Source organism: Vidua chalybeata, chromosome 1 (assembly GCF_026979565.1).
Source record: "Vidua chalybeata isolate OUT-0048 chromosome 1, bVidCha1 merged haplotype, whole genome shotgun sequence".
In the NCBI taxonomy this organism is placed as follows: domain Eukaryota; kingdom Metazoa; phylum Chordata; class Aves; order Passeriformes; family Viduidae; genus Vidua; species Vidua chalybeata.
This window is the reverse complement of record NC_071530.1, coordinates 151,752,368-151,777,681: the sequence shown is the minus strand read 5'-3', so window position 1 is coordinate 151,777,681 and position 25,314 is coordinate 151,752,368. Positions and strand designations below refer to the sequence as shown.

General features: G+C 46.8%; 1 protein-coding gene across 1 annotated transcript in view; it reads left to right on the top strand.

Moving 5' to 3' along the window:
* Positions 1-25,314, top strand: part of ZC3H3 (zinc finger CCCH-type containing 3) — a 126,716-nt gene that overhangs the window by 60,522 nt on the left and 40,880 nt on the right. Inside the window, exon 5 of the mRNA XM_053938266.1 lies at positions 23,879-24,072. Coding sequence (XP_053794241.1) covers positions 23,879-24,072 — 194 coding nt within the window. The remainder of the gene's footprint in view (positions 1-23,878; positions 24,073-25,314) is intronic.

The following is a 25,314-nucleotide window of genomic DNA, read 5'->3' as shown; positions in this document are numbered from 1 at the left end:
AAGTTGGGAGTTTGCAGCTGTGGATCAGCAGTTTTTTCTGATGGCCGGGGATGGATCATCTGGTGCAGACACTCAGGTGGGAGAGGTGAAAATATAGCCGCAGGTAACTGAAGAGCTTTTCTCCAGTGTTAGGTGCCATCTCCAGGTGCTGGGACACCAGATTGGAGATGGTCCTGCCCCATCCTATGGTGGAAAAAGTCAAAAATTCTCTGAGTGCTCTGCAGCCAGGCTGGGAGAGCTGGGTGTGTCCAACTTGGAGAGAAGAAGGCTCCAGGGAGACCTCAGAGCCCCTTCCAGTGCCTGAAGGGGATCCAAGAGGGCTGGAGAGGGAATTTGGACAAGGGGTGGAGGGACAGGACACAGGGAATGGCTTCCCACTGCCAGAGGGCAGAGTTAGATGGGATATTGGGAAGGAATTCTTTCCTGTGAGGGTGATGAGGGGCTGTGATGGAATTCCCAGAGTAGCTGTGGCTGCCCCTGGATCCCTGGAAGTGTCCAGGGCCAGGTTGGATGGGATTTGGAGCAACCTGGGATAGTGGAAGGTGTCCCTGCCCATGGCAGGGGGTGGAACTGGATGGTCTTTAAGGTCTCTTCCCACCCAAACCATTTCATGTTTCTATAAAAAATGTTAATTACAGCTGTAATGCTGTGTTTTTTTTGTGAATTAGTGCCAGGGCAGATGCCCTGGGAAGGCAGCAGAGGATTGATCCTTCCTCTTCCAGTCTTGGGATTCATCTTGTTCCAAGTCCCCCAGGGACTGAATGTGGTTCTGTTGGGATTTGGAGCCAATCTCTAAAACCCTGTAACCCTCTTGTTGCTGCTCCCTCTGTCCCAGGACATCCATTTATTCCTGCCCAGGTGCTCCAGGATAAAATCTCTCATGGGACCATGAAATTCTAAGTTCAGCTCTTCCTTTTCTCCATCCAAATTCCCTAAACTCCAGCTGTAATTTTAAATAAGATAAATTTTGTGGGACATTAGTCACCTTTTCTGACCCAGGCTTCAACAGCAATGGAGTAGCTTAGCCAGATGAAATCTCCCCATGGATAAAGTTTTCCAAATTTGCCACATGCTGTATTTAAAACTCATTTTGAAGTGGTTTGGACCCTTTGGAAGTGTTTTTTCTAAGGCTAATTATCCCTCCTAACAGAATATATTTTCCAGTGCTGGATATTTACACACTCCCTGTTTTTTCACCTGACAGTGACAGCTGTGGGAGTGAGGAATGTATTTAATTCCTAAATATCTACTCTAATAAGAGATTAGTAATGGCAGAGCTGCTTTTTTTCCACCCTTTTCCCAGATGGTTTTTCCTACAAAGGGTCATAACTTCTCCAAGCTTTTAGCAGATCGAACCCCGACGTTCTCCTGTGCCAATTCCAGTGTAAAAGTTGGGATTTAAAAGAAAAAACACCCAAAAAAGGAAGAAGAGGGAAGCAGAGCATGGCTGAATGGCAGCTCCACAAGGCACAAACTCCCCGAGTTACTTCTTATCCCGATAAAATTGGGATAAATTCCTTTAAACTTTTCCGTGAGCTGCTGCGCTGAGCCGAGTCCAACTGGTGCCAGCATCTGGGCTGAGCTCCGGGCTGTGCCCGGGCAGGTCTCGGAGCTCAGGAATGAGCAATCCGGTTTTTGGGGGCAAAAAAGGTCACTTGGCAAGTGCTGGAGCATCGTTTTCCACTGATTAATTCTGTCTGGGCTAAATAAACATTTAGGCTTCTTTCAGGCCGAAGGAGGGATCCATCTGTTTCATCCTGGTGGGGGAAATCAGGGAGTATCCTGAGCTGGAAGGCCCATTAAATCCAGCTTCTGGTCCTGCATGGGAACATCCCCCCCCCCCCCCTCAAAAAAAAAGGTATAAAATACTCTAAAAAGGCTGGAGAAAACTCCTGGATTGGCAAATGCAGAGGGGTCCTAAATAAGATCTCTGAGTGCTTTACTGGGCAGCAGGATCTGTTTTCCAGGAGCTGGAAAGGGCTTCATGCAATGGAGGGAAGGAAAGGAAGGAAGGAATTTGTACATCTCTCCCATGGGTCAAATTTCACCCTTGGGCTCAGTTAAATGAAATTTCTAGTTGAGTTTAAGTGTCTGTTGTACTAAACATGGAGAAAAAAAATCCTAAATAATTATATATTCATGTCCAAAACCTACATAATGTTTGGAAGATCTACTGAAAGGTTCCCTGCCCGTGGCAGGGGGTTGGAATGACATGATCTTTAAGGTCGCTTCCAACTCAAATTATTCTGGGATTGTGTAATCAGCTTTCTCAGTCCCTGGGTGTTTATTTTCTTCTGCTGCCTTGGAAATAATTGGAATTAGCTCGTTAATACCAACTAATATCCCTCCTACCAGGTCTGGTCTCTCCCCAGCCGAGCACTGAGATTTCCTCTTTCTACACCCAAATTCTCTGTCTGACGGAGCTTCCTTTGGGATGAAGCCATTGTGTTCCCTTCCAAACCTTGGTTTTATTCCATTAGGGAATGTGTGGATGATGCAGGACCATCCAGCCTCTCCTTGGCTCTTCCTGGGCTGGATCCTGGCACCTCTGTGTGGATTTCAGCATGAGGCCGGATTCGCCACCGCCCTTGGCACCGGCAAAGCCGACCATCTGCATCCGGCAGCTTCCCTGTTCCCGGTCCATCCATCCATCCATCCCCAGGTGCCAGTCGGGCTCCGCAGCATCTGCAGCTCCTGCTGCCCTCTGGGCTCGCCTGGAAGGAGGATTTGCAGGAGGATACGGGGAGGTCTGAGAGGTCACAGCTGTTAAAGCTGGGAAAGTGGGGAAAAAAAGAGCAGAGGGATTCCCGAAGTTGGCACGGATCCCGCGGCCACCTGTCTGTGAGCAGGAATGGTTTTCTGAGCTGAAATAACGTTTTGATTGCAGATAATTTCCTTTAATTCCCACCCCTCCCCCCCCCCCCCCCCCAAAATTAGTGGAGATTTAAGAAGTGCTTCTGGAATTGCTGGTAGTGAATCCAGGTCTGTGTTCTTGCCATTCCCTGGTGTGGAAAGGAGGATGTAAACATGGGCAATGAGGGGTGAATCTCCGGGGAAACCCCAAAGCTATTCCAGTTAAGGATATTTTATATCGGAAAAGGTTTTATGGCTCAATAAGGAGGAGCAGGGAGTGTTGAAGGTGATGTCTGTGCTGCTTTGAATTCCTTTTTAAGCACAGGGATAAAACAGGGCAAAAGGGAAACATTATTTTTGTCATGGGAAGGAACTTTGTGGGAGTTGTGGGAGACAGAGGGAATGTTTTTCTATTCCCTCCCTCAAACAAATTCCTGGTCTCTTCTGCATCTAAAATGACACTGTTCCAACTCAAATCAGGGTGTGGAATCATGGAATCATTGAGTCTGGGTAAGCCCTCATCAAGTCAAACCATTCCTTCAGCACTGCCAACATCATCACTAAACCGTGTCCCCAAGTGCCACATCCTCACAGCTTTTAAATCCCTCCAAAAATGGAGATTCCACCCCTGCTGGGGGCAGCTGTGCCATGGCTTGATAACCCTTTCCATGAAAAAATTCATCCTGATGTCCATCCTGAACCTCTCCTGGCACAGCTTTGAGGCCATTTCCTCTTGTCCTGTCCCTTGTTCCCTGGGAACAGATCCCAAACCCCACCTGGCTGCACCCTCCTGTCCAGGAGTTGTGGAGAGCCAGAAGGTCCCCCCTGAGCCTCCTACTCTCCAACCTGAGCCTCCCCAGCTCCCTCAGCACTTCCTGGTGCTCCAGACCCTCCCGAAGCTCCATTCCCATCTCTGGACATGCTCCAGCCCTCAATGTCTGTTTTTCTGAACTCCTGGATTTTTAAAAATAAAAAGCTGATGAATAAGGAGGAAGAAAAAGGGACTTCCTTGTACAACATGTGAAGATGTGGGATTAGAATCGTGGAATCATGGAATGATTTGGATTGGAAGGGAGATTTAAGACCAGTTTCACCTCCTGCCGAGGGCAGGGACACCTTCTACTATCCCAGGTTGCTCCAAGCCCTGTGCAACCTGGCCTTGGACACTTGCAGGGATGGGTAAGTCCACACCCTCTCTGGGCAATCTGTTTCAATCCAACAGGATTGACTGGATGCACTGCCCCTGTCTGTAATCCCTGACATTAATCCTGTGTCATCCATGGGTTTGTGGATGGACAGGGAATTAGGTAGGATGAATTTTACCCTGGACCTGCTTTTTGGTCCCAGGGTGGGCAGCTCCTCATGGATCTGCATCATTCCCACCTGTGCACGGGTGACACCAACCACCTTGCAAACATGAGGGAGGGGTTGCATTGGCCACATCTGGAGCTGTGGCAAAATCCTCTGGGGGCTGGGATCCATCTGAGAGGGCATCTTGGCAAATCCTCTGTGTGAAATCCAGCAGAAAGCACTTTGTGGAGCATCCAAGAATGCTCTGCCTGCCTGGGGAGCACAGCTTTGCGAGCCTTTTTGCCTGTGTTGGTGAAACTCTCGCCTGCTATTTTTCCCCTCTTTTTTTTTTCCCCGTCAGCGCTGCTGAAGTGAGGCTTCCTAAGGCAGGTTTTTTACAATTTGGATTTGATGAGAACAGTCGGTTACAACTCCCCGAGTGCCGTAAAAGTTGATGCGATGGTCGCTCCGCGCCTGTGCTCATTTTTATAATTTTTTATTTTATGAAACAGGACAGGGAGCTTAGTGACTTATTACTATTCATTTCGTTTCAATGCAGTAAATATTGATTCAGTTGGGGCTTTTCAATTTAAACCACTTGCCGATTATATAAAATATTACCAGCCTCTGGAATTATGCTTACGGATCCCTTCGGCTGCTCATTAGCGAAGGAGTGCAATTTTTAGATCCCTTTGCTTTCATCATCCAAATAAATGGGCTGAGCTCCCTCTTCCCAGGGAAGGTGCTGTAGACTCAGCTCACGGGGGCTTGACAGCCTCGATGGAGCTCTTAATTTGGAGCCGCTTTCAAAGGATTTTGTACGTGGGGATTTTTTTTCATTTTGAGACATTGAGGTCTCTTCCTCTGATTTTTTCAGAGATGGAATGACAGCTGGGATAAATGGAGCTGGTTCATCCTGCTCAAAGCAGCTTCTCCTACTGGTGGGTGGTTGGATATTGCTTAAACTCCAAGAATCTGTTTACACGAGTCGTGAGAAGCAGGATCAGAGGTGTGGGAAGAGGGAGATGGGTGAAATTCCAGCGGTGGAAAGATCTTGTTAGCTGTGATCACTTGGGGTCATCTGTGATGGGCATCCCCATGGCAAAACTTCCCACTGAACCAGCTCGGACAACTCACAGAGTGTGGCTTCAGCATTGTGAGGAGGTGTTGGAGCCCATCCGTGTAGGGATGGGGTTAAATAAGCTTTGGGAAAACGCCGTTGGTGCCACCAGAGCTCAGGGTGGTTGGACTGTGGGCTTGGGATGTTGCCCATCCATAGATGAGCCCACTTCAGGAGTTCTCCCTTCCCATTGTTGGACCTTTCCATCCCCACTGCCTCCTGTTGAGCCCTTTGGAGTGTGAGCTCCTTGCCATGCTCCTCCTGGCATCTCCTCACTAGAATGACATGAGGTCGGGATCATGAAAATCAGGAGAAGCTCCTTCTCCAACCCGTTTTTCCTGGGGACACGGAGAGTGGGACATGGGCAGATCCAGGATATTCTGATGGGATTTGAAAGAAATAAAACAAATCATGCCTAGGGGAGCATCCCCACAATTGAGAATTGTCACTTTTGGGGGTTAATTATTGGGGAAGGAACCACCTTCACGTGGTTTCAGGTGCCATCACGATGAAAAGAGAGAAGAGCTGGGACTGACCTCAACTTCTTGACCACTTTTAAACCCAACCAAGAACACGCAATGCTCAGGAGGAGACTCAGAAATTGTCTGGTTTAGCAAGAGCTGCATTAATTGGATCAATGTAAAAATGTGGTTTAAAGCACGTTGTCAGTGGGGCAGGGTATCTGGCCAAGGACCTGGTTCCAAGGGTGAGTTACGATGCTGGATCTTGGGGCCAAAATGTTCTTCACGTTATGCATTGTGCAGCACTTATCCCGTGGTGGATTCCCCTCAAAATAACTAATGATGTGACCAGAAAGAACCTGAATGAGGCTTCAAATTGGAAAAGGAAGAGCTGAAAACTCCACCGCTGTGGAGCCAACTTACATAATTAAACACTGGTTTAAATACCGCTTTTAGGCCAGGTTTAAGGGTGGTAGTAAACCAACTTTACAATAATCAATAGTTTTTAGTCTGCCTGCATAATTCAAATTCATCAGCCCCTTCTCCCCCTCTTCAGAGCTAATCTCACCAATTGGTTGCAGTAGGACGTCGTGGTGAAGGTGACCTGGAATCCCTTTGTGTGAGTGGGGTTTTGTCAGCTAAATTCAAGGAATTTATCCTTTTTAATGCAAAACCTAAGGGTAATGTATTCATCAGGTTGCTGGCTCACCTATTGCTGGAGATGAATGTGTATTATTTTAATGCTAAGATTAATAAGGACTTTCTGAAGTCCTGCTTAAAGTATTCCCTGATGGTATTTGAGGACTTAATTTGAGTGTAAAGCTGGGATAATTGTGTGGCATCGCAGCTCATGGAAAGCACTGGGAGTTTTGGAGCGGGGCAGAGCTTCCATGGGAGACTGGCACAAATCGGGTGAAGGCTTCCCCAGATCCCCTTGGAGTCCCTGTGTACACTTCAACCACTTTGGGATTTTTAATTGCTTTGAAAAAGCATAGAAGCATCATATGATATGGGTTAAAAAGGAATTTTTAAGATCATCTTGTTCCAAGCCCCTGCCATGGGGAGAGATTTCCTTCCACTATCCCAGGTTTCTCCAAGACCCACCCAACCTGGCCTTGAACACTTCCAGGGATTGGGCAACCACAGCTTCTCTGGGCAACCTGTGCCAGGGCCTCAGCACCCTCACAGCGAAGAATTTATTCTCAATACCTCATCTATCCCTGCCCTCTGGCAGTGGGAAGCCATTCCGTGTCTCCTGTCCCTCCATCCCTTGTCCAAAGTCCTTCTTCAGCTCTCCTGGAGCCCCTTCAGGCACTGGAAGGAGCTCTGAGGTCTTCCTGGAGCCTTTTCTTCTTCAGGGACAAGTTCCTTTTATTGCGATGGAGACGCAGGGTCGTTTGTCCTTGTTGATTGAGTATTTACGATGGGAGCTCCGGACGGTGTTTCCCTCAGATTGGATTTCTGCAGCTGGCAGGAATTGCTCCTGTCCTCCCCAAAGGTCCCTTTTCACCTGTCAGGACACGCTGCAGCCTTTTAATTCTGTTTATTCTTATTTAATCCCTGGCCACTGGGGTGGCTGTAACACCATGATCTTTGGAATTTCCACTCTGCCCTATATGTATGAGTTGGATTTCTCCTACTCTTTTATTTTTAATTATTTTTAAAATCCTACTCAATATTCAAGGACCATAAAAACGTTCCCCACTTATCATGAGCTGTTATCTCAACGACTCCTCACCATTATTAATAATCACTCTCAGTGTCGTGTATTGCTCTTCCTTATGGCTCCCAAGGCAAATTATGGATGCAGGGAAGGATTTCTAATGGTTGAGTCGCAGGCTGGGGAGGAGCAGAGCTGTTTCGCTTCTTTCTGAAAGCAGGACAACAGGTTTGGAATAATTTCTGTGGTTCCTGGTGGCCACCTGCCAAAGGAGAACCTCCTGAGCATGGTCATGCTGTGTCCTCCTGCAGATGGTGACATCCATGGAGATGCTCCATGGGCATTTTGGTGCCTCCCTGGCATAGGGATGTGCAAATGTGAGCTGGTATCCAGATGCATCCAAGGTGATGGAGCACCAAGTCCCACCAGTCCCAGTCCCACCAAGATACTGGGGAACCCCACAACGTCTCCCTCTTTGGTGTGAAATCTTCCCCCTTAAGGTATTTGAAAACCATAGAAGGGTTTGGGTGGGAAGGGACTTTCAAGATCATCGAGTTCCACTCACTGCCATGGGCAGGGATGCCTCCCTTTATCCCAGATTGCTCCAAGCCCTGTCCAACCTGCCTTTGGACACTTCCGAGGATGGGGCAGCCACAGCTTCTCTGGGAATCCCATTTTAGGGCCTCACCACCCTCCCTGGGAACAATTCCTTCCCAATATCCCATCTAATCCTTCCCTCTGCCAGTTTAAAACGATCATCTAGACCTGGTGGTTGGCAACTGGTTCTGGATGTCCCTGCTTGAGCCAAACTTCCAGGGATTCCTTCCAGCCTCAAACATTTTGTGATCTCTCCTGAAAACATCTGGGCATTTCTGTTGTTGATCATGGCACATCCTGTCTTGGGGCATTGGGACATCCAGAGGAATTTGAGATTTGTCCAGAGAAACTTTGGCTGTCCCATCCCTGTAAGTGTCCAGGGTCAGGTTGGATGAGGCTTAGAGCAACCTGGTCTAGTGGAAGGTATCCCTGCCCATGGCAGAGGGGCTGAAATGAGATGATCTTTAAGGTCTCTTCCAACCCAAACCATTCCAGGACTTGATGATTTCACATCAAAAATTAACCCTGGGCTGGTGGTTGGACTCTCCTACAAACCTGGAGACAACTTGATCTTGCATGAACTCTGGGATACCTGGAGTTGCTGGTGGATCAAAGAGCTCCCATTCCCACTTTTAGTCTTCCAGATATATATTTCCAAACCCACTCTTGAATTCCTAATCCATATTCCTCCTGCTGCCTGGTTTTCATTGCTGGGTGATGGCCCCAAAAATAGTGACCCCCCTCAAAGCTTGACTGATGAGCACCATCCCACTGGGAAAGGCAACATCCTTCTTTCCTTCTCCAGGTGGATTTTATTTTTTCCCGTTGTTTTGGGGGTTATTTTTGTTTCCTGTTTTCCCAGCTCGGCACGGTTCAGCGCTTCGGCCTTGTGAACAACTTGAACGCCCGGATTAATTTGTGGTTAGATCTCTGTTAAGATTGCATCCACTTCCCCAGTCAGCACTTAATTGGCAGTCGCTTGATTTAACAGCGTGGGAGCCGGCTCCGGAAAAATGGCTTGGATAAATCACTGCCTGACGCCAGAAAATAGATATAATCTCAACATTAACTACATTAATAGTAGCAGGAGCCGAATTAAGAAAGCCATAAAGTAGAGGCAGGAGAGTATAAATTACGGCCATCTCGCTGTCTTCTTCTCCAGGCTCTGCTTTCCGTCCTCTCCCTGCCGGTGGGATGGGATCGGTGCCGGTCTTGGGTCCAGTTGGGTTGCAGTCGGCTCTGCTGGGGACAGGGAGAAGAGCAATTCCCACAATTCACACCATTCCCAGTTCATAGTCCATCTCTGGGACAGCACCAGAGTGGGTGGCTTAGTTGATTACAGGGATCCAGAATGTTGAAGTCATGGAGTTGATTCTTCCCTCCAGAGTCCTGATCTGGGATAGAGGGTCTTTTATGGTCCTCTGGTCAGAGGGATTTCTAAGATATTTATTTGGGGTTGGATAAGGGGAGAAAAGATGTTTTAATTATGTGGATGGAAATCTCTGTAGGACATGTGGTGAGGTGGCCAACTCCCAGCTCCTGGAGAACCCCCAGCAGATCCCCTGCTTGTGGGTGTCCATGCTGTTCTTCCCAGGGGAAGCTTTGCCTTTATTTCCCATCTGTGAAAACCAGGGAAATCAACTCAGGATAAATGCTGTGACGGCATGTTTTTCCCGATGCTCTGGATAATGGTGAACTTCACAACTTCTCCTGCTCGTCAGGAGTCCCAGAAAAAGTGTTCCTCCAGCTTCTGTGTGCCATGGGATGCCAAAAACCTTCCCAGCTCTTCCAGCTGTTGCTTCACCCATTTGTGCCGGTGTTGACTGTTTATAAATTCAGAAGCACATCTGGTTGGTTGTTCCTTTTTCCCCTTCATTCAGGTGTTAGATCCAGCTTTGGTTCAGGTGGTGACATTTTAGGATTTTCTGTGCACATATTGGAGTGGAGATGCTCCACATGGAGATATTTGGGAGTCCTGGGCTGGGGGTAGAGGCTGAGCAGCTTCATGAGGACCTAACCCTCAGTGGGAACTGAGGTGCTGGTGGTACCTGCCTGCTGGTGAGAGGGGTTCCAGAGCAGGTAATGAAGCCCTGGAGCATCATACAAATTCTTTTCCATTCACTTCTCCATGGAAAAATGGGAAGAGAGGGATGATGATGCCAGGGAAGTTGCCTTGGAAGTTACATCCCATCATGAGGAGGGTTGGGTCAGTACTACGAGCTGGAGGCAAGTTTTGGGTTCATTTAGGAAGTTTTCCCTGTTTTTTTTTTTTTTTTTTGGTTGTCCTGGAGATTTTTGTGAGGTTTTTGGGAGTTTGAGAATTGCTCTGTATCTGATGTCAGCAGAGGGAGACAGCTCTGTACGAGTCTGCCTAATTTGGACTTAATGAGAGAGCAAGAATTAATTTGTTTCGTCTTTGGGCATGTGTTGAACACAATGCACCAAGTTTTGATGGAGCCATCAAAATCCTATAAAACCCAAACCTTGCCCAAATTTTCCCCCACAATCCCTGTCTAAAAGCATCTCTGGGCTGTTTGGAAGTGCAAATGCTGCCAGGGCTTTTATTTTATTTATTATTTTCATTATTATTTTATTTATTGATAAATTTATTTTCTTTACTGATAAATTATTTTATTTATTTTTATTTATTTTATAAATGTAGCTTGTTATCTATCTCAGTGAAACATCCACATTATAAAATCATGGAATGGTTTGGGTTGGAAGGGAATATCATCCCATTCCAAACCCCAGCCATGGGCAGGGACACCTTCCACTATTCCAGGTTACTCCAAGCCCCATCTAACCCACCCCTGAACACTTCCAGGGATTGGGCAGCCACAGCTTCTCTGGGCATCCTGTGCCAGGGTCTCACCACCCTCACAGGAAAGGATTTCTTCCCGATATCCCATCTATCCCTGCCCTCTGGCAGTGGGAAGCCATTCCCTGTGTCCTGTCCCTCCATCCCTTGTCCCAAGTCCCTCTCCAGCTCTCACGGAACCCCTTCAGGCACTGGAAGGGGCTCTGAGGTCTCCCTGGAGCCTTCTCCAGGCTGGACATTCCCATCTCTCCCAGCCTGGCCCCAGAGCAGAGGAGCTCCAAACCTTGGAGCATCTCTGTGGCTTCCTCTGGACTTGCTCCAGCAGCTCCACATCCTCCCGATGTTAGCTTCAGGGCTGGATGCAGAATTCCAGGTGGGGTCTCACCTGAGCGGGGCAGAGGGGCAGAATTCCCTTTTTTCTCAGGTTTATCCTGACCTTTTCAACTTTGATTTCCAGATTTTTGGTTCATTTGCACCCCCCCCCCCCCCCTTCACCACGTCCCGTTTTCTCCCCTGGAAATGGATTTTTAAAAGCGTCATCTTCCAGCGAATATTCCTCTCCATCTTGTTGTTTATTAGGCTCTTAAAGGCAAAGCTTGTAATGCATCCATTGATCCAAATTCCAATTGAAGAGATGTGAGCACATAAAATGGTCCCGACCCTTTAATAATGGAGCGATATCCTTTGGAATGTAGGCGATGCAATTAGGACAAGGAACCAACCCCCTGCCCCTTGACGGGGGCCTTTGAATCATTTTTATCCATTCCATATATTCCGAGTCGGAGCTGAGTTCCTTTAAGTGTCTTCCTGGTGAGTATCTGATGGACTGACGCTCTCAGAAGTGTTGGACGTTTTTTTTTTCCCCTTCTCTTTCTTTTGGAAGCAGATCCAAATTTTTATAGATCCGTATTTATTAATTATGCATGTCTACATGTATAAAATATATATATATAATATGTATTTTATATGTGGATGGAAAGTGGGTGGATGGGCCGAGTCCAGCGGTGTGAAGGTCAACGAAGCCAAGTGTTGGATTTAGCACTTGGATCACAACAACCTCATGGAATGCTCCAGTCTTGTGGATAAAGGGCTGGAGAGATGGAAATGGACTTGGAGGTGCTGGTGGCAGTGGCTAAATGTGAGTCCAGGTGGGCAAGGAGACCACTGGCACCTGGCTTGTAGCAGTCTTGTTGTATCCATAGGCCCAGGGCAGTGTCCACCACCCTGGTCTGGTAGTGCTGGGACACCTCCAGTCCTGGCGGGAATTTTGGGTCCCTCACAAAACAGACATGGAAGGGCTGGAATGTGTTCAGGGAAGGGAATGGAGCTGGGAAGAATCTGGGGCACCAGGAGTGGCTGAGGGAGCTGGGAGGGCTCAGCCTGGTGAGAAGGAGGCTCAGGGGGGACCTTCTGGCTCTCCACAACTCCCTGACGGGACTCAGATCCAGGTGGGGGTCAGAATCTGCTCCCAGGGAACAAGGGACAGGAAAAGAGGAAATGGCCTCGAGCTACACCAGGAGAGGTTCAGGATGGACATCAAGAGAAATTTCTTCATGGAAAGGGTTGGAATGTGCTGCCCAGGGAGGTGGTGGAGTCCCCATCCCTAGAGGTGTTCAAGGAATGCCTGGATGTGGCACTCAGTGCTCTGGTCTGGGTGACAAGTTTGGGATCACGGGTTGGACTTCATGATCTTCGTGGTTTTTCCGACCTAAATGATTCCATGATTCCATATATGTTATGTATACACTTATCCAGGTGTAGACAGCGTTGAAATTAAATATTTGCTGGATCATGGAATTGCAGGGATGCCGAGAATTCATGCCAAGGAGTCAGAGCTGACAACACCACTCCAGTTGTTTTGTGGGTCAGCTTATAAATGGTAAGGAGACCACCAGACAGATATGCAACCACCTGCTTAAAATTTGGAGAAATAAGCTTGGAGTCAACATCTGAATTTCTTATTTATTCCTTAAGTTTAATATTATGTCAGGAAAACCAATTCTTTAGAGAGGAAAAAATAATTTATACACTGTTTTCTCTGCCTTTCTAGCTAAATTTAAATTAAATTTTAATTAATTAAACAAATCTAAACTTAGTTTTCAAAATGCATCACCCGTGGATGTGTATCCATCCCTAGTCCAACCCATGGACATGAGGTTTTCCAGAGGCAGCCAGTAGCTGGTGTTTTCCCAGCGGATAATTCCCTTTAGTGCAGCGCCAGTGAACTTCTTTAACCTCTTCCATGCTGAGTTCCTGCTTTTCCATAGAATCCTGCTCCTTGTCCGAGATACTTGCTTTAATTAAAATGTGCCAGCTGTTCTGGCTCTTCATAGTAATATTGCTGTTTCCTGCATGAGAAAAAGAGCATTTAAAGGGAAAATATCTTTGGAAAAAGCAATTATCCCAGGTATTTTTGGGAAACAGGCAGGAGGGAAAGCCTCCAGTGGGATTTGGCTCCGTGTCTGAGTGATTATTGTGATAAATATTCAGAGTTGGAACTGTTTGGGTCGGGATACGGACACAGCATTGGAATGATCCTCGGCAATTAGCCTTCCTGGGATATTCCAGTGCTTGGAGCACATCCAGAGCTCTGAAATGGGATTTACAAATGGGGATGAGCAGAGGGAGGAATATCACTTCTGTGCCAGGACAGGGGAAGGTCTAGGAGCTGCTCTCGCTTTCCCTCTGGTTTTAGCCCATCACTGAGGGTGGTAGGACACTGTCTGGGAGGGAATTAAGGATTAATCCATGTGGGCACAGGTTCTGGAGCTTCCCAAACGGAGCCACTGAATCCGGCAACACCTGCGTGGAGCGCCGCGAGCTCCATTTCAGTTAATCAGAGTTAAACCCTAATGAACTTTGTCCAATCGCCTGAGCTAATGGGGGTAAAAGGAATCTAATTAACGGGACAATAGTTCCCGGTCTTCCCGGTGTAATCACTGATCCGCCGCCGGCATTAGAGCAGCGGGATGGAAAGCCGAGTATTAGGGACCGTCAGCATTTCCATTCTCAGGCTCAGCCTAAGCGGTTTAACGGGACCTTGGCAGGGGGGTTTGGGCTGAGACTTGACCTACCTTGAAAACAGCTTTACACTGGGAAATTGTCTTCTCCGGTGGGTCTTTTGTCTCATCTCCAGGGAGGTGTTTTCATAGCGCAAACTTTGCTGGAGAAGTTGGAGTTTTTCCCGAGGATCCTCCCGTGGCTTGCTGTGGGTGGGATCAGGCCCAGGGCTGGAGGGAAACCAAGGAGATGGTTTGGAGTTGGGCTGTCGGGGGGTGGGGAGGACAAGAGGAAATGACCTGAAGTTGTGCCAAGGGAGGTTTAGATTGGATATCAGGGAGAATTTCTTAATGGAAAGGGTTGTCAAGCCCTGGAACAGGGCAGTGGTAGAGGAAGGAAGGCAGATGGGATACTGGGGAAAAGTTCATTCCTGTGAGTGTGGCGAGGCCCTGGCACAGGCTTAAAGAATTGTTTGGGTTGGAAGGGATCTTGAAGGTCCCAACCTCCTGCCGTGGCCAGGGACACCTTCCACTATCCCAGGTTGTTCCATACCCTGTCCAACCAGGCCTTGGACACTTCCAGGGATGAGACAGCCACAGCTTCTCTGGACAACCTGTGCAAGGGCCTCCCCACCCTCACAGGGAAGAATTCCTTCCCAGTATCCCATCTTTCCTTGCCCTCTGGCAGTGGGAAGCCGTTCCCTGTCACTCCATCCTTTGTCCCAAATCCCTCTCCAGCTCTCTTGGAGCCCCTTTAGGCACTGGAAGAGGCTCTAAGGTCTCCCTGGATCCTTCTTTTCTCCAGGCTGGACCCCCCCAGCTCTCCCAAGACAGTTCCATCCCTGCCCTCCTTACCTGGCTACACCAATCCTTCAGCACAGCCGATAACAAGGCAAATTCTTCTTTTCCAATTTCTTTCAAATGTTTTCCGTGCTTGGCACATGGAGCTGGGTTTGCATCCAGGCTCTCCATCTCCTGCAGGAATGAATTGGGTTACAAACAATAGTAGGGATTTAGGAAACAGGGCCAGGGAAGAGAGCTCTCCTCTCCCACTGCTTTGAGCTCCTCGAGGTGTTACTGGATCTCGTGTGTTTTTTGGAAGGTTTTGGCAGGATTTCAGGGCTTTCTCTGGCTTCAAGCGGGATCATGAGCCCTGCAGGAGCTGCCAAGTGCCATGTGGAGCTCTGGCTTTTCATGGACACAATGGAGAGATGAAAGGGAATGGCAGTGTGGGGCTGAATGGCTTTCAGAGGGAAATGGCAATAAATCCAGTGGGAGGGAATAATGATACTTGAGGGAAGAGATGGCATCCAGAGGGACTGTTACAGGCTGGGCCAGTGCAAACCTCAGGAAGCCCACGGCCAAGGTCCTGCAAGTGGACAGGACAATCCCAAGGAAAGACCCAGGCTGGATGGGGAATGCATTGAGAGCAGCCCTGAGAAGGATTTGGGGGTGTTAGTGGATGAAAAACTGAATGTGCCTCATCCATGTGTGTTGAAACCCAGAAATTCCCTGTGCCCTGGGCTCATCTCACAGTGTGGGCAGCGGGAGAGGAGGAATTTCTGCCCCTCCACCCAGAGACCCCACCTACAGAGCTGCCTCCAGCTCTGGGGTCTAACAGCAAAGGAATGTGGAGCTGCTGGAGCAAATTCAGAGGAGGCCATGAAGATGCTCCAAGGGCTGGAGCCCCTCTGCTCTGGAGCCAGGCTGGGAGAGCTGGGAATGTCCAGCCTGGAGAAGAGAAGGCTCCAGGGTGACCTCAGAGCCCCTTCCAGTGCCTGAAGGGGCTCCGTGAGAGCTGGAGAGGGACTTGGGACAAGGGATGGAGGGACAGGAGACAGGGAATGGCTTCCCACTGCCAGAGGACAGGGTTAGATGGGATATTGGAAAAAATTCTTCCCTGTGAAGGTAGGGAGGAACTAGAATGGGATTCCCAGAAAAGCTGTAGCTGTCCCATCCCTGGAAGCATCCAAGGCCAGGTTGGACGGGGCTTGGAGAAACCTTGGGTAGTGGAAGGTGTCCCTGCCCATGGCAGGGGGTGGGACTGGGTGATCTTGAAGGTCCCTTCCTACCCAAATCATCCCATGATTCTGTGGAATGTTCCCCCTCAGGTTAGCCCAAAGCTGCCTGTAAATTTTGCAGCCCTTTGGGAAGCCACTGCAAGGAGATCAGGATATTTTGTTCATACCTGGGTCTTTCCAAGTGGAATTATTTGAAAAGCTACCCAGTCTATGTAAGGATTGGCAAGAGGCATCCTTCTATGGGATGTGGAAACTGGGGAAAACCATGAAAAACCCCTCCACAATCCTACTTGCAGGTGTAATCCCATGTTTCTGATTTTTTGAGGGTTTTCTTTTGGAGGAATCTCTGTTCTCATTGGTTGATAACCATTAAATTTATTTGCAACTATTTTCCTTTCCAGGTCAGGGGGATTTATTGGGAAGGTACATCTTTATTTAGGTAATTAAGGAGCTTAATAGGTGCTCATTGAAATTCATAATTTTTCCCAGGTTTTGAAAATGCTAAATGAGATCTGGGATGGATTATTATTTTTTTTTCCTTGAGATTAACATTAAGCTGCATTTGAATGGAAATTCAGATTCAATTGAACCAAATTAAAATAGGGCCAGTTTTTTTTAAGTGTTTGTTTCATAATTAGAAGTAATTATTGAAAGGAGGAAATTGTTTATGGGTAAATTAATGCGGTTTTGCCCATCACTGTGTATTTAAAATGAACGGATCCTCTGTATTTGTGGATGTATGTGGGGAAAAGACACATCCCTTTCTATTTTTAATTTTCAATCACTTTTCCAACCTCAAATATCATCAACAATGGACTGAATTATTTGAATTATCCCAATCGGGTTCTTTAAATAAATTAAATCTTAAAGTGTTTATTTGAGGTTTGACCTTTATTATTTTAAGGAGAAAGCATCAATAGCTGATAAAAATCCCATAAATCAAAGTTTAGTGGAATTACTTGCTTTTAGCTGTAGATTTGGGGTCTTCAGGGATCTAGCAGGTGAGGATAGAGATGGAGAAGCTTCCAAGGGTCATCTTGGAGCATTCCTGGTGTGTTTGAGGATCACTTCTAGCCCTAAATCCTGTGTTGTTTGCTAAAGAATGATGAATGACTGAGGAAGATGTGATTTTTTTGGAGTTTTTTTTTCCCTCCCGAATGAAGATTTTCCATTGCCACCTTCCAGGCTTGTTGGCAGACAAGCTCCCTCTTTCCTCACGTCTCTCCCTGTTGCTTTCCATAACCATTGCCCCCGCGATGATCCGCTCTTTCCTCGGGATTCAAATGCCAGCATGCAAATGTGATTTCTGACTATGTAAGGATTACTTTAAAAAAAAAAAAAAAAAAAAATAAAGCTAAGCCCAAAGAAGAAATCCAGTAGTAAAAGAAAACCATTCTTTAAGAGCCACTTGTATCGCCGCCAGTGCAGGGAAATCCTCTCCGTTTCAGCCAGCTGGAAACGCCGCCGGGATGTTCCTGCTCTGCTCGTGGGGTTGTGTTTAACTTAGAGGCATCAAGTACTCTAAAAATGTTACATTTCAAGTATAGGGGAATTTTTGCAGGTGTTTGGGTGGGGTTTTTGGATCACCTGGTCTTGTGTTGATGAGGGGATGGGGGCGTTAAATGTGAGCACGCTGGAGCGATTCATCCTTGTTTTTAAACTTCGTTTTCCATGTTAGCTTGGAAATCTCTCGGGCTTTTTTTTTTTTTATTTAGATTACTATATAAAATAATAATCTTAAACATAGGTTATTTGAAGAGGGAGTGTATTTTCCCAGCATTATTTGCTAGATCTTGGCTGAAATGTTGGTGGTTTTATTCCATTCTGAGCAGGTTTGGAGCTCTAGTCTGAGAAGGGAATGGAGCTAGGGACAGGTCTGGAGCAGCAGGAGCAGCTGAGGGAGCTGGGGGGGCTCAGCCTGGAGAAAAGGAGGCTCAGGGGGGACCTTCTGGCTCTCCACAACTCCCTGACAGGATGGTGGATCCAGGTGGGGTTCAGGATCTGTTTCCAGGGAACAAGAGACAAGAAAAGAGGAAGCAGCCTCAGGTTGTTCCAGGAAGGGTTTAGTTTGGATATTGGGAAGCTTTTTTCATGGAAGGTTGGGCAGGCTGCACAAGCCAGTGGTGGAATCCCCATCCCGTAGGAATTCAATGTCTGTGTGGATGTGGCACTTTGGAATGTGGCTTAGTGGTGGCCTTGGCAGTGCTGGGGGAATGGTTGGGCTGGATGATCTTGGGGAACTTTTCCTACCTAAATGCCTCTGGAATTCTCTGAAGGACACATTTCCTTGGATTTCCTGGGAAATCCAAGTCTGGTTTCCCAGGATTGAACATCAATCCTACAGAACCTCATCCTACAGAATCATGGAGTGTTTTGGGTTGGAAGGGACCTTAGCGATCATCTTGTCCAAACCCCTGCCATGGACAGGGACACCTTCCACTAGCCCAGGTTGCTCCAAACCCCATCCAGCCTGGGACATTAAGTGTTTTATGAGCCTGGGACCTCCCTTTGTAACATTTTTAGTATCAGGTTCTGATTTTCCCCGTAGTCGACGTCGAACCTGCGCCAGCTACGCTGCCATTTTAAAACATTTTTATGCCATTCCTCCACCCCCTCTTCATTAAAAATTTTTCTTCCGCTGTCCACCCTGGGGGTGGGGGAAAGACAACCCTCAACCTTGTATAGTCAAGGTTATGGCGATAAATTCCGGAGCATTGTCACTTCTATTCGGAGTAAATTGGCCGGCCGCTCTTGGGCTGAAGGGGAGATAATTTGCTGTAGTATTTCAAATGGATTAGAAATGGATTTGAAGGGAAAGTTCATGCCTCCCATTACAAAGGCTAGAAAGAAGACTATCTTAAGGCACTGTTCACACTCTAGCCTTCATTATCCACGCTTAATACCTTTCCTATTTTCCAGCGTTAATGAAATTTCCTGCCGGAGCGGGGCCTTGTGGACGGACGGGAGGACTCTTTAGATCCGCGGGATGCGCGGCAGAAAGGGAATTACAAGGCCCTCGTGTCGTGGGGCCCAGTGTATTCTTCAGGTCCTTGGCCCGGCTATTATCTCGTTAATTTTATCCTATTTTGTCAATACGGTTCATTTCCAAAGGCCGTCCTTTCCATTAGGGTAACAATTCTATGGAGAGCTGGGATCCCGCCACCGATGAAAAGCGATGGGCGTTCGGCTCCGTGCCCTCGGGGGTGGCTTTTCCCTGCCACCACCAGCTTGGATGTCACTAAGAGGGAGGTGGGGCACGCACGCTGGTGGCTGTGTTGGGCACGCACGCTGGTGGCTGTGTTGGGCCCACACAAGCACTTGGGAGCAAGAACTTGGATTCAGAGGGAAATAAAGGGTTCCTGTAAGTGAAGCTTGGGAAGTTGAGTTCCCTCCCCGCTCTTCTGTGTGGGCACGGTTTTTCCATATAAAACATAATTTCCCTTAAATTTTAAATCTCTTAAGGCTCCTATAATATAATGAATATCCTGTCTAATATAATAAATAATAAATACAGTAAGTATTCTAGTAAGTATTACTTTATATATATATGTAAAAGGATGAGGGGACATCACTGCTTGGACATTTGCACTGCCAGAAGGTGGAAATGGAGGTAGCCAAACCTCCAGTGAGCTCAAACTGAGCTCCTGATTGGGACTCCCCATCCCTGGAAGTGTTCAAGGCCAGGTTGAATGGGGCTTGGAGTAACATGTTCTACTGGCCCTGCCCATGGAGGGGGATTGGAACTTGGTGATTTTGAAGATGCCTTTCAACCCAAATCATTCTGTGATGATTCCATGGCTTCGGTCCGGTGGCCCTTGGGGCTTTGGCAGCCTGAGCAGATGTTCTGCAGAAGCTTTGCTTGGAGACCACCCGGAGGTCACTTGTCTCCCTCAAAAATACAACAACTCTAAATTAGAGGAGGTTCAGCCCCACTCCCTTTGGGGAATGGGATGAGTTTTGATGTTGTTTGTCAAAATCCTTGAAAAAATAATAGATTGGTGGAATGGATTGGAAGGAACTTTAAAAATCATCCTGTTCCAACTCCCTGCCTCAGTGGGGATGTTCTGATACAGCATCTGCATTTGAAGGCTCCCTCAGTTTGGAGCTTGGCCATCCCTAAGGAATTATAAAGAAGAGAGTGGTGTGCGACCACTTTGGTGAGCTGAGAGAAGCAAGGCAGGCAAATAAATATCCCGAGGATTTGGGGGATTCAACCAATTGGATCTTAAACTGGTGCTTAAACCAGTGACTTTGGCTCAGGTGGCGCGAGCAGCCCGTGGGGCTTTGCAGGGTTTGGAGTGGGTTGGGGTTTATTGACGTTACAGCCAAAAAAGGTTTAATTTAATGTATTATCTCATATATGTGTGTCTCTGTGATAATATAATGTATTAGGGCATATATGTAAATTTATATTCAACAGATATGGAATGTATCTCTATAGATATAGAATATTTTTAATATATACCAATATATCTACATATAATATATAGCTATAATTATATAGATACAATATCTATTTCAATAATTTAAATACATTAAATAGCTATTTAAATATGTTTATCCTATATATAAATATATATGTCTGCATATACTATATAGATATAGATATAGATATAGATATATAGTGTATCTATATATTTATAGATCTATAAATCTGTATATCCATGCCCTGAGTGCTTCCACAGCTGTGCCACATCCCAGCCTTTCCCTACAAACCAGAGTGGGGAATGTTGGCTAAACCTCTGACTTCTTCCCTTCCCTCTACTAGAGTTAAGGAAAATATAAAATGTATAATATATAGAAAACAATATCTATATATTACATGTATTACCTATATTAGTGAATATATGCCATTCAATATATATTCTATATATATTCTATATAGAATATATATTCTATATATTCTATATATTCAATAATATATCAACAATATAAAGTGATAAGAATAAAAATAGTGTCTGGGCCTCATATAAATTATCTCTAGGTAGTATTAAATACATATATTGAACATATCTAGATGTTATTGAACATATTTAATTCAATATATGCATTCAGTACATGTATTCAATAATATCTAGAGATAATTGATGGATATAGGAGGCCCAGAGAATATTGGTGATAATATATAGATTTATGTATGAAGGTATCAATATTTGTTATTCTATACAATATATAGATCTTGTATTTCAATACATATACTCAGGCTATATATATTCAATTATGTGTGTATCTGTGTGGAAATAGATGCGTGTGGATATCTCTATGTATTACCCAGAGATAACATAGAGGAAATATATATGGAATTACAGAAATCCTTGAAGGGACTGATTCAGCTGGGAAAAAGGAGCCCCAAATCCAGGCACTACAGTCCCTGTGAACGGAGGAATGGAGCATCCTGGGGTCTTCCCAGGGATGTGTCTCTGGGAGGAAGAGGAGATGGATGGAGCTGGTTTTGGGTCTTGTCACAACCATGGTGGTGTTTTGCAATACCTTCATTAGAATCCTGGAATAGGTTGGGTTGGAAGGTTCAAGATCATCCAGTTCCATGCAAGCCATGGGGAAGGATACATTCCACTATCCCAGGTTGCTCCGAGCCCTGTCCAACTTGGCCTTGGACGCTTCCAGGGATGGGGCAGCTGCAGCTTTTCTGGGAGCTCCATTCCAGCACCTCACCACTATTCCAAGGAAGAATTCATTCCCAGTATCTTACCTAATTCTGCCCTCTGGCAGTGGGAAGCCATTCCCTGTGTCCTGGCACTGCATCCCTTTTCCACGGACTCTCTCCAGCTCCCCTGGAGTCCCTTTAGGCACAGCAAGGTCTCCCTGGATCCTTCCCTTATCCAGGTTGAACACCCCTAGCTCTCCCAGCCTGACTCCAGAGCAGAGTTGCTCCAGCCCTCGGAGCATCTCCATGGCCTCCTCTGGTCTTGCTCCAGCAGGTCCACGTCCTTCTACTGCTGGGACCCCAGAGCTGGACACAAAACTCCAGATGGGATCTCAGACAAGCAGAGAAGAGGGTGAGAATCATCTCCGTCACCCTCCCGGCTGTTGGATAGCTGATATTATTTTTATTGCCCCTGATGTGGCCACAAGACCTTTCTTCAGGTCCTGCAGCCAGTGCTGGATGCACCCGTAGCCTTGCTGGAGTTTTCTGGGATGTGCTGGGTGATCCGTGAGTGACCCTCATGCCCTTGTCGCCTTCACCCAATGATGCCACTGCCATGACTCCTTTTCAAATCACTAGGACTTGATGCTCCTCTCCGGAGCAGTTCCGTGAGGAGGAAACCCTGGGGGAATTGAAACAAGGAATTTATCGAATTCCCATCCCCTTCCACAAAAAACAGGCAGCAAATTTTCTGAGCTCGGTAGCCAGTGGCAACAGCCCTCCGGAATGAATAGGCTGTCACGCTCGGCATTAGGAAATGTAACTATTCCATTTTCCAGCTCTCTTTTTCTTTGGAGCACATGTTCATTTAAAGGAAATGCTCATCGGGGTTTGCATTCCGCTGATAGGATAGCGGGATCTTAATTTACGGATATTCTCCGGTAATGCGCGGTTTATATACGTTCTGCTAATAGCATTATGAGCATAGTTTGGGCTAATACAAAATTAGAGCTCTAATTTGCATAAACAAATTACTGTTTGGATTAGCGCTAAATGAGGAAGGCGACTGATATTGGAGGAGATTTGATTTGGCTGCAGTGGCTCTGTTTGGATAATGGGGGATGGATAGGATTGAGCTGGGAAGAGGCTGCCTTGTGGGTTGGGAGGGAGGTGGGATGGTGCAGGAGGTATCAGGTCATGGAGTGGACAAGATTTTGGGTGACAGAGGAGCCTCTCTGGGACATGCAGCAAGGTGTGGGTTGGCCTCTTTTCCCTGTCAAACAGCAACAGGATGAGAGGAAATAGCTTCAAGCTGTGCCAGGGGAGGTTCAGTTTGGACATCAGAAGGCATTTCTTCATGGAAAGGGTTGTTAAACATTGGGATGAACTGTCCAGTGAGGTGGAATGGAGTCTCCATCCCTGGAGGTGCTCAGGGAATGCCTGGACATGGCACCCCGTGCTCTGGTTTAATTGACAAACTGATAGTTAGTCACAGGTTGGACTTCATGGCCTTGGAGGTCTTTTCAGACCTAAAATATTTTGGGATTCTGTGATATTTATCCCTCAGGTGTCACTTCAGAACTTACTGGTGCTTCAGAATAACATTATGGGCAACAGTAATTGGACTGTGATTCCCAATCCATCTCCATCCCACTGCCTCAATACGTGAATTTAGGGAGAGTTAAGGAGATGGGAAGAGGTCCCCAGTCCTGCCCACTGGACCCTGCTGAGGTCCAGCATCAGTTCCAGGTGACAGGTGGGGATGGAAATGCTCTTGGGTGATTTGTCCCATGCAGGGATTGAGGAAAATCCTTCCAAGAGCCAGATTTGGGGGCAGAATAAAAATAATAAAGTTGTTGTATCTGATTCATAATAGTAGTAGCAATAAAAAAAATACAGACTCATGGAATGTTTTTGGTTGGAATGGACCTTAAAGACCATCTAGTTATAAACCCCTGCCATGGACAGGGATGCCACCCACTGGATCAGGTTGCTCAGAGTCCCATCCCACCTGGCTTTGATGTACTTCCAGGGATGTCAAAGCTTGTAGAACTCCGTAAAACTTGGCTAAGCTCAGTGAAGGTCCCACCTGGCTGATTCTCTCATGGGATTGCATCCGTATTTCTTTGTTTCTGCTGGGGCTAGAGGTGCAAGCAAGGGTGGGAGAAGTTTGGGGAGAGTACCTGAAGGTCATTTTTTTGGTGTCAGTCATGAGGAATCGGAGCTTTTCATCTGTCAACAGCAAGAACATCCCTGCCTCTTCCATACATTTCCTCCATTCTAGTGGGAGCTGTCCCTGCCCTTGGCGATGGGATTGGAATGAGATGATCTTGAAGGTCCGTTCGAACCCAAACCATTCCATGAGTCTCCGATCTCATGGTTTGCTGATGAAGCAGCACCTCCTTGTGACAATTTCCCAAATTTGGGCTGACCTTGACTTTGTTTTTCCTGCAGATCCCCATTGTTAAACCAAACCCGACTCTCACTCCAAGGTGGCAAATCCCAGCTCGTCCAACAGCGCTGGAGGAACAAAGGCTTCCGCTGCATCGGTGGGGTCATGTACCGGGTGTCGGCCAACAAACTCTCCAAAACTTCCAGCAGCCCTCTCCGGGCCAGGGACCTGAGCACCAAAACTCCCATCAGAGCAGGTGAGCAGGAATTTGTCCCAGTTCGTGTCCAAAATCCGTTGAGTTCAGTTTTTAGTTGTTTCTTCCCAGCCTGTGGGTTGCGACTCATCCTTCGGCCTCATAGAATTCCAGATGGGAAGGTAGTGGACATCCCATGGTGCCAAGTGCTCTTCTTGCTTTATAGTAGCCCCGAAGGGGAAATAATGTTTGGGAAATTAAAGGTTTAGGAGAATTGAGTTTTTCTTAAATCAGACTTAATTCAAGCTTGTGGAGACACGCCGTTAAACTTGGTTTAACAGGCAAAGTCTTGGATGAATTCAAACAGCACCACAAGGTTGAATGTGCTTGAGATGCTCATCAAGTTATGCTCAATATTGACCTAAAAAATTGGGAAGATCATTCTGCAGATAATTGTGGAATGATACCCCCATTTTGATGAATTCCCAGCTTTACATCGCGGCTTTGATTAAATTTGTGTTTCAGCTCCTCCTGTGTTTGATGCCTCAAGTGTGGCTCTTAAAAAAAAGAAGATTTTAACTGTGTTTAAAGTATTTTTTAAATTTCTTCTTAGTCTCAAATATTTTTGCTCCCTAGCTGATTTATTGAGAGTTTTTGTGGATAGTTAAACTGGGGAAGGCAAAACCAGTGGCTTTGTGATGATTTTCCTGGCTGGAAGGATGAATGGAGCAGCGATGAGGATTTCTATGGATGATGCTGGAAATCAGGCAATGAGGCGTGGCTTTGATTTGGAAGGCATCTTCAAGATCATCCAGTTCCATCCTCCTGGGATGCCTTCCACCAGACCATGTTGCTCCCAGCCCTGTCCAGCCTGGCCTTGAATGCCAAAATATGATGAGAAAGCAGATGAAGAGCCTTCGAAACCACCTGCACCACAATTCCTGTGGGAATTCTGGGGCATCCTGGGTGATTTTAAACCCACAAAGAGCAGGATTAGGGAGGGAAGGATGGGATGGGAAGTGGAGCTGCCTGTTGATGATGGCAGAGATGAGGATGAGGCGGTGGCCGAGGGATGTGGAGCCAATGGAATGTCACTTCCAGGTAATTTCCCTTCTGAGGGCAACAAAGGAAGGCTCAGCAGGAGTTTGGGAATGGTTTGTGGATATTTTCACAACTCAGCCCTTCTCAGGACAGATTTTTGATGTCTGACTCTCCTGCTGCCTTCTCCTTGCTGCCAACTCCTCAAATAGGGATGAGCATGCTCAGGAGCACATCTATAATGGATTCTTTCGGAATCTGGGATCC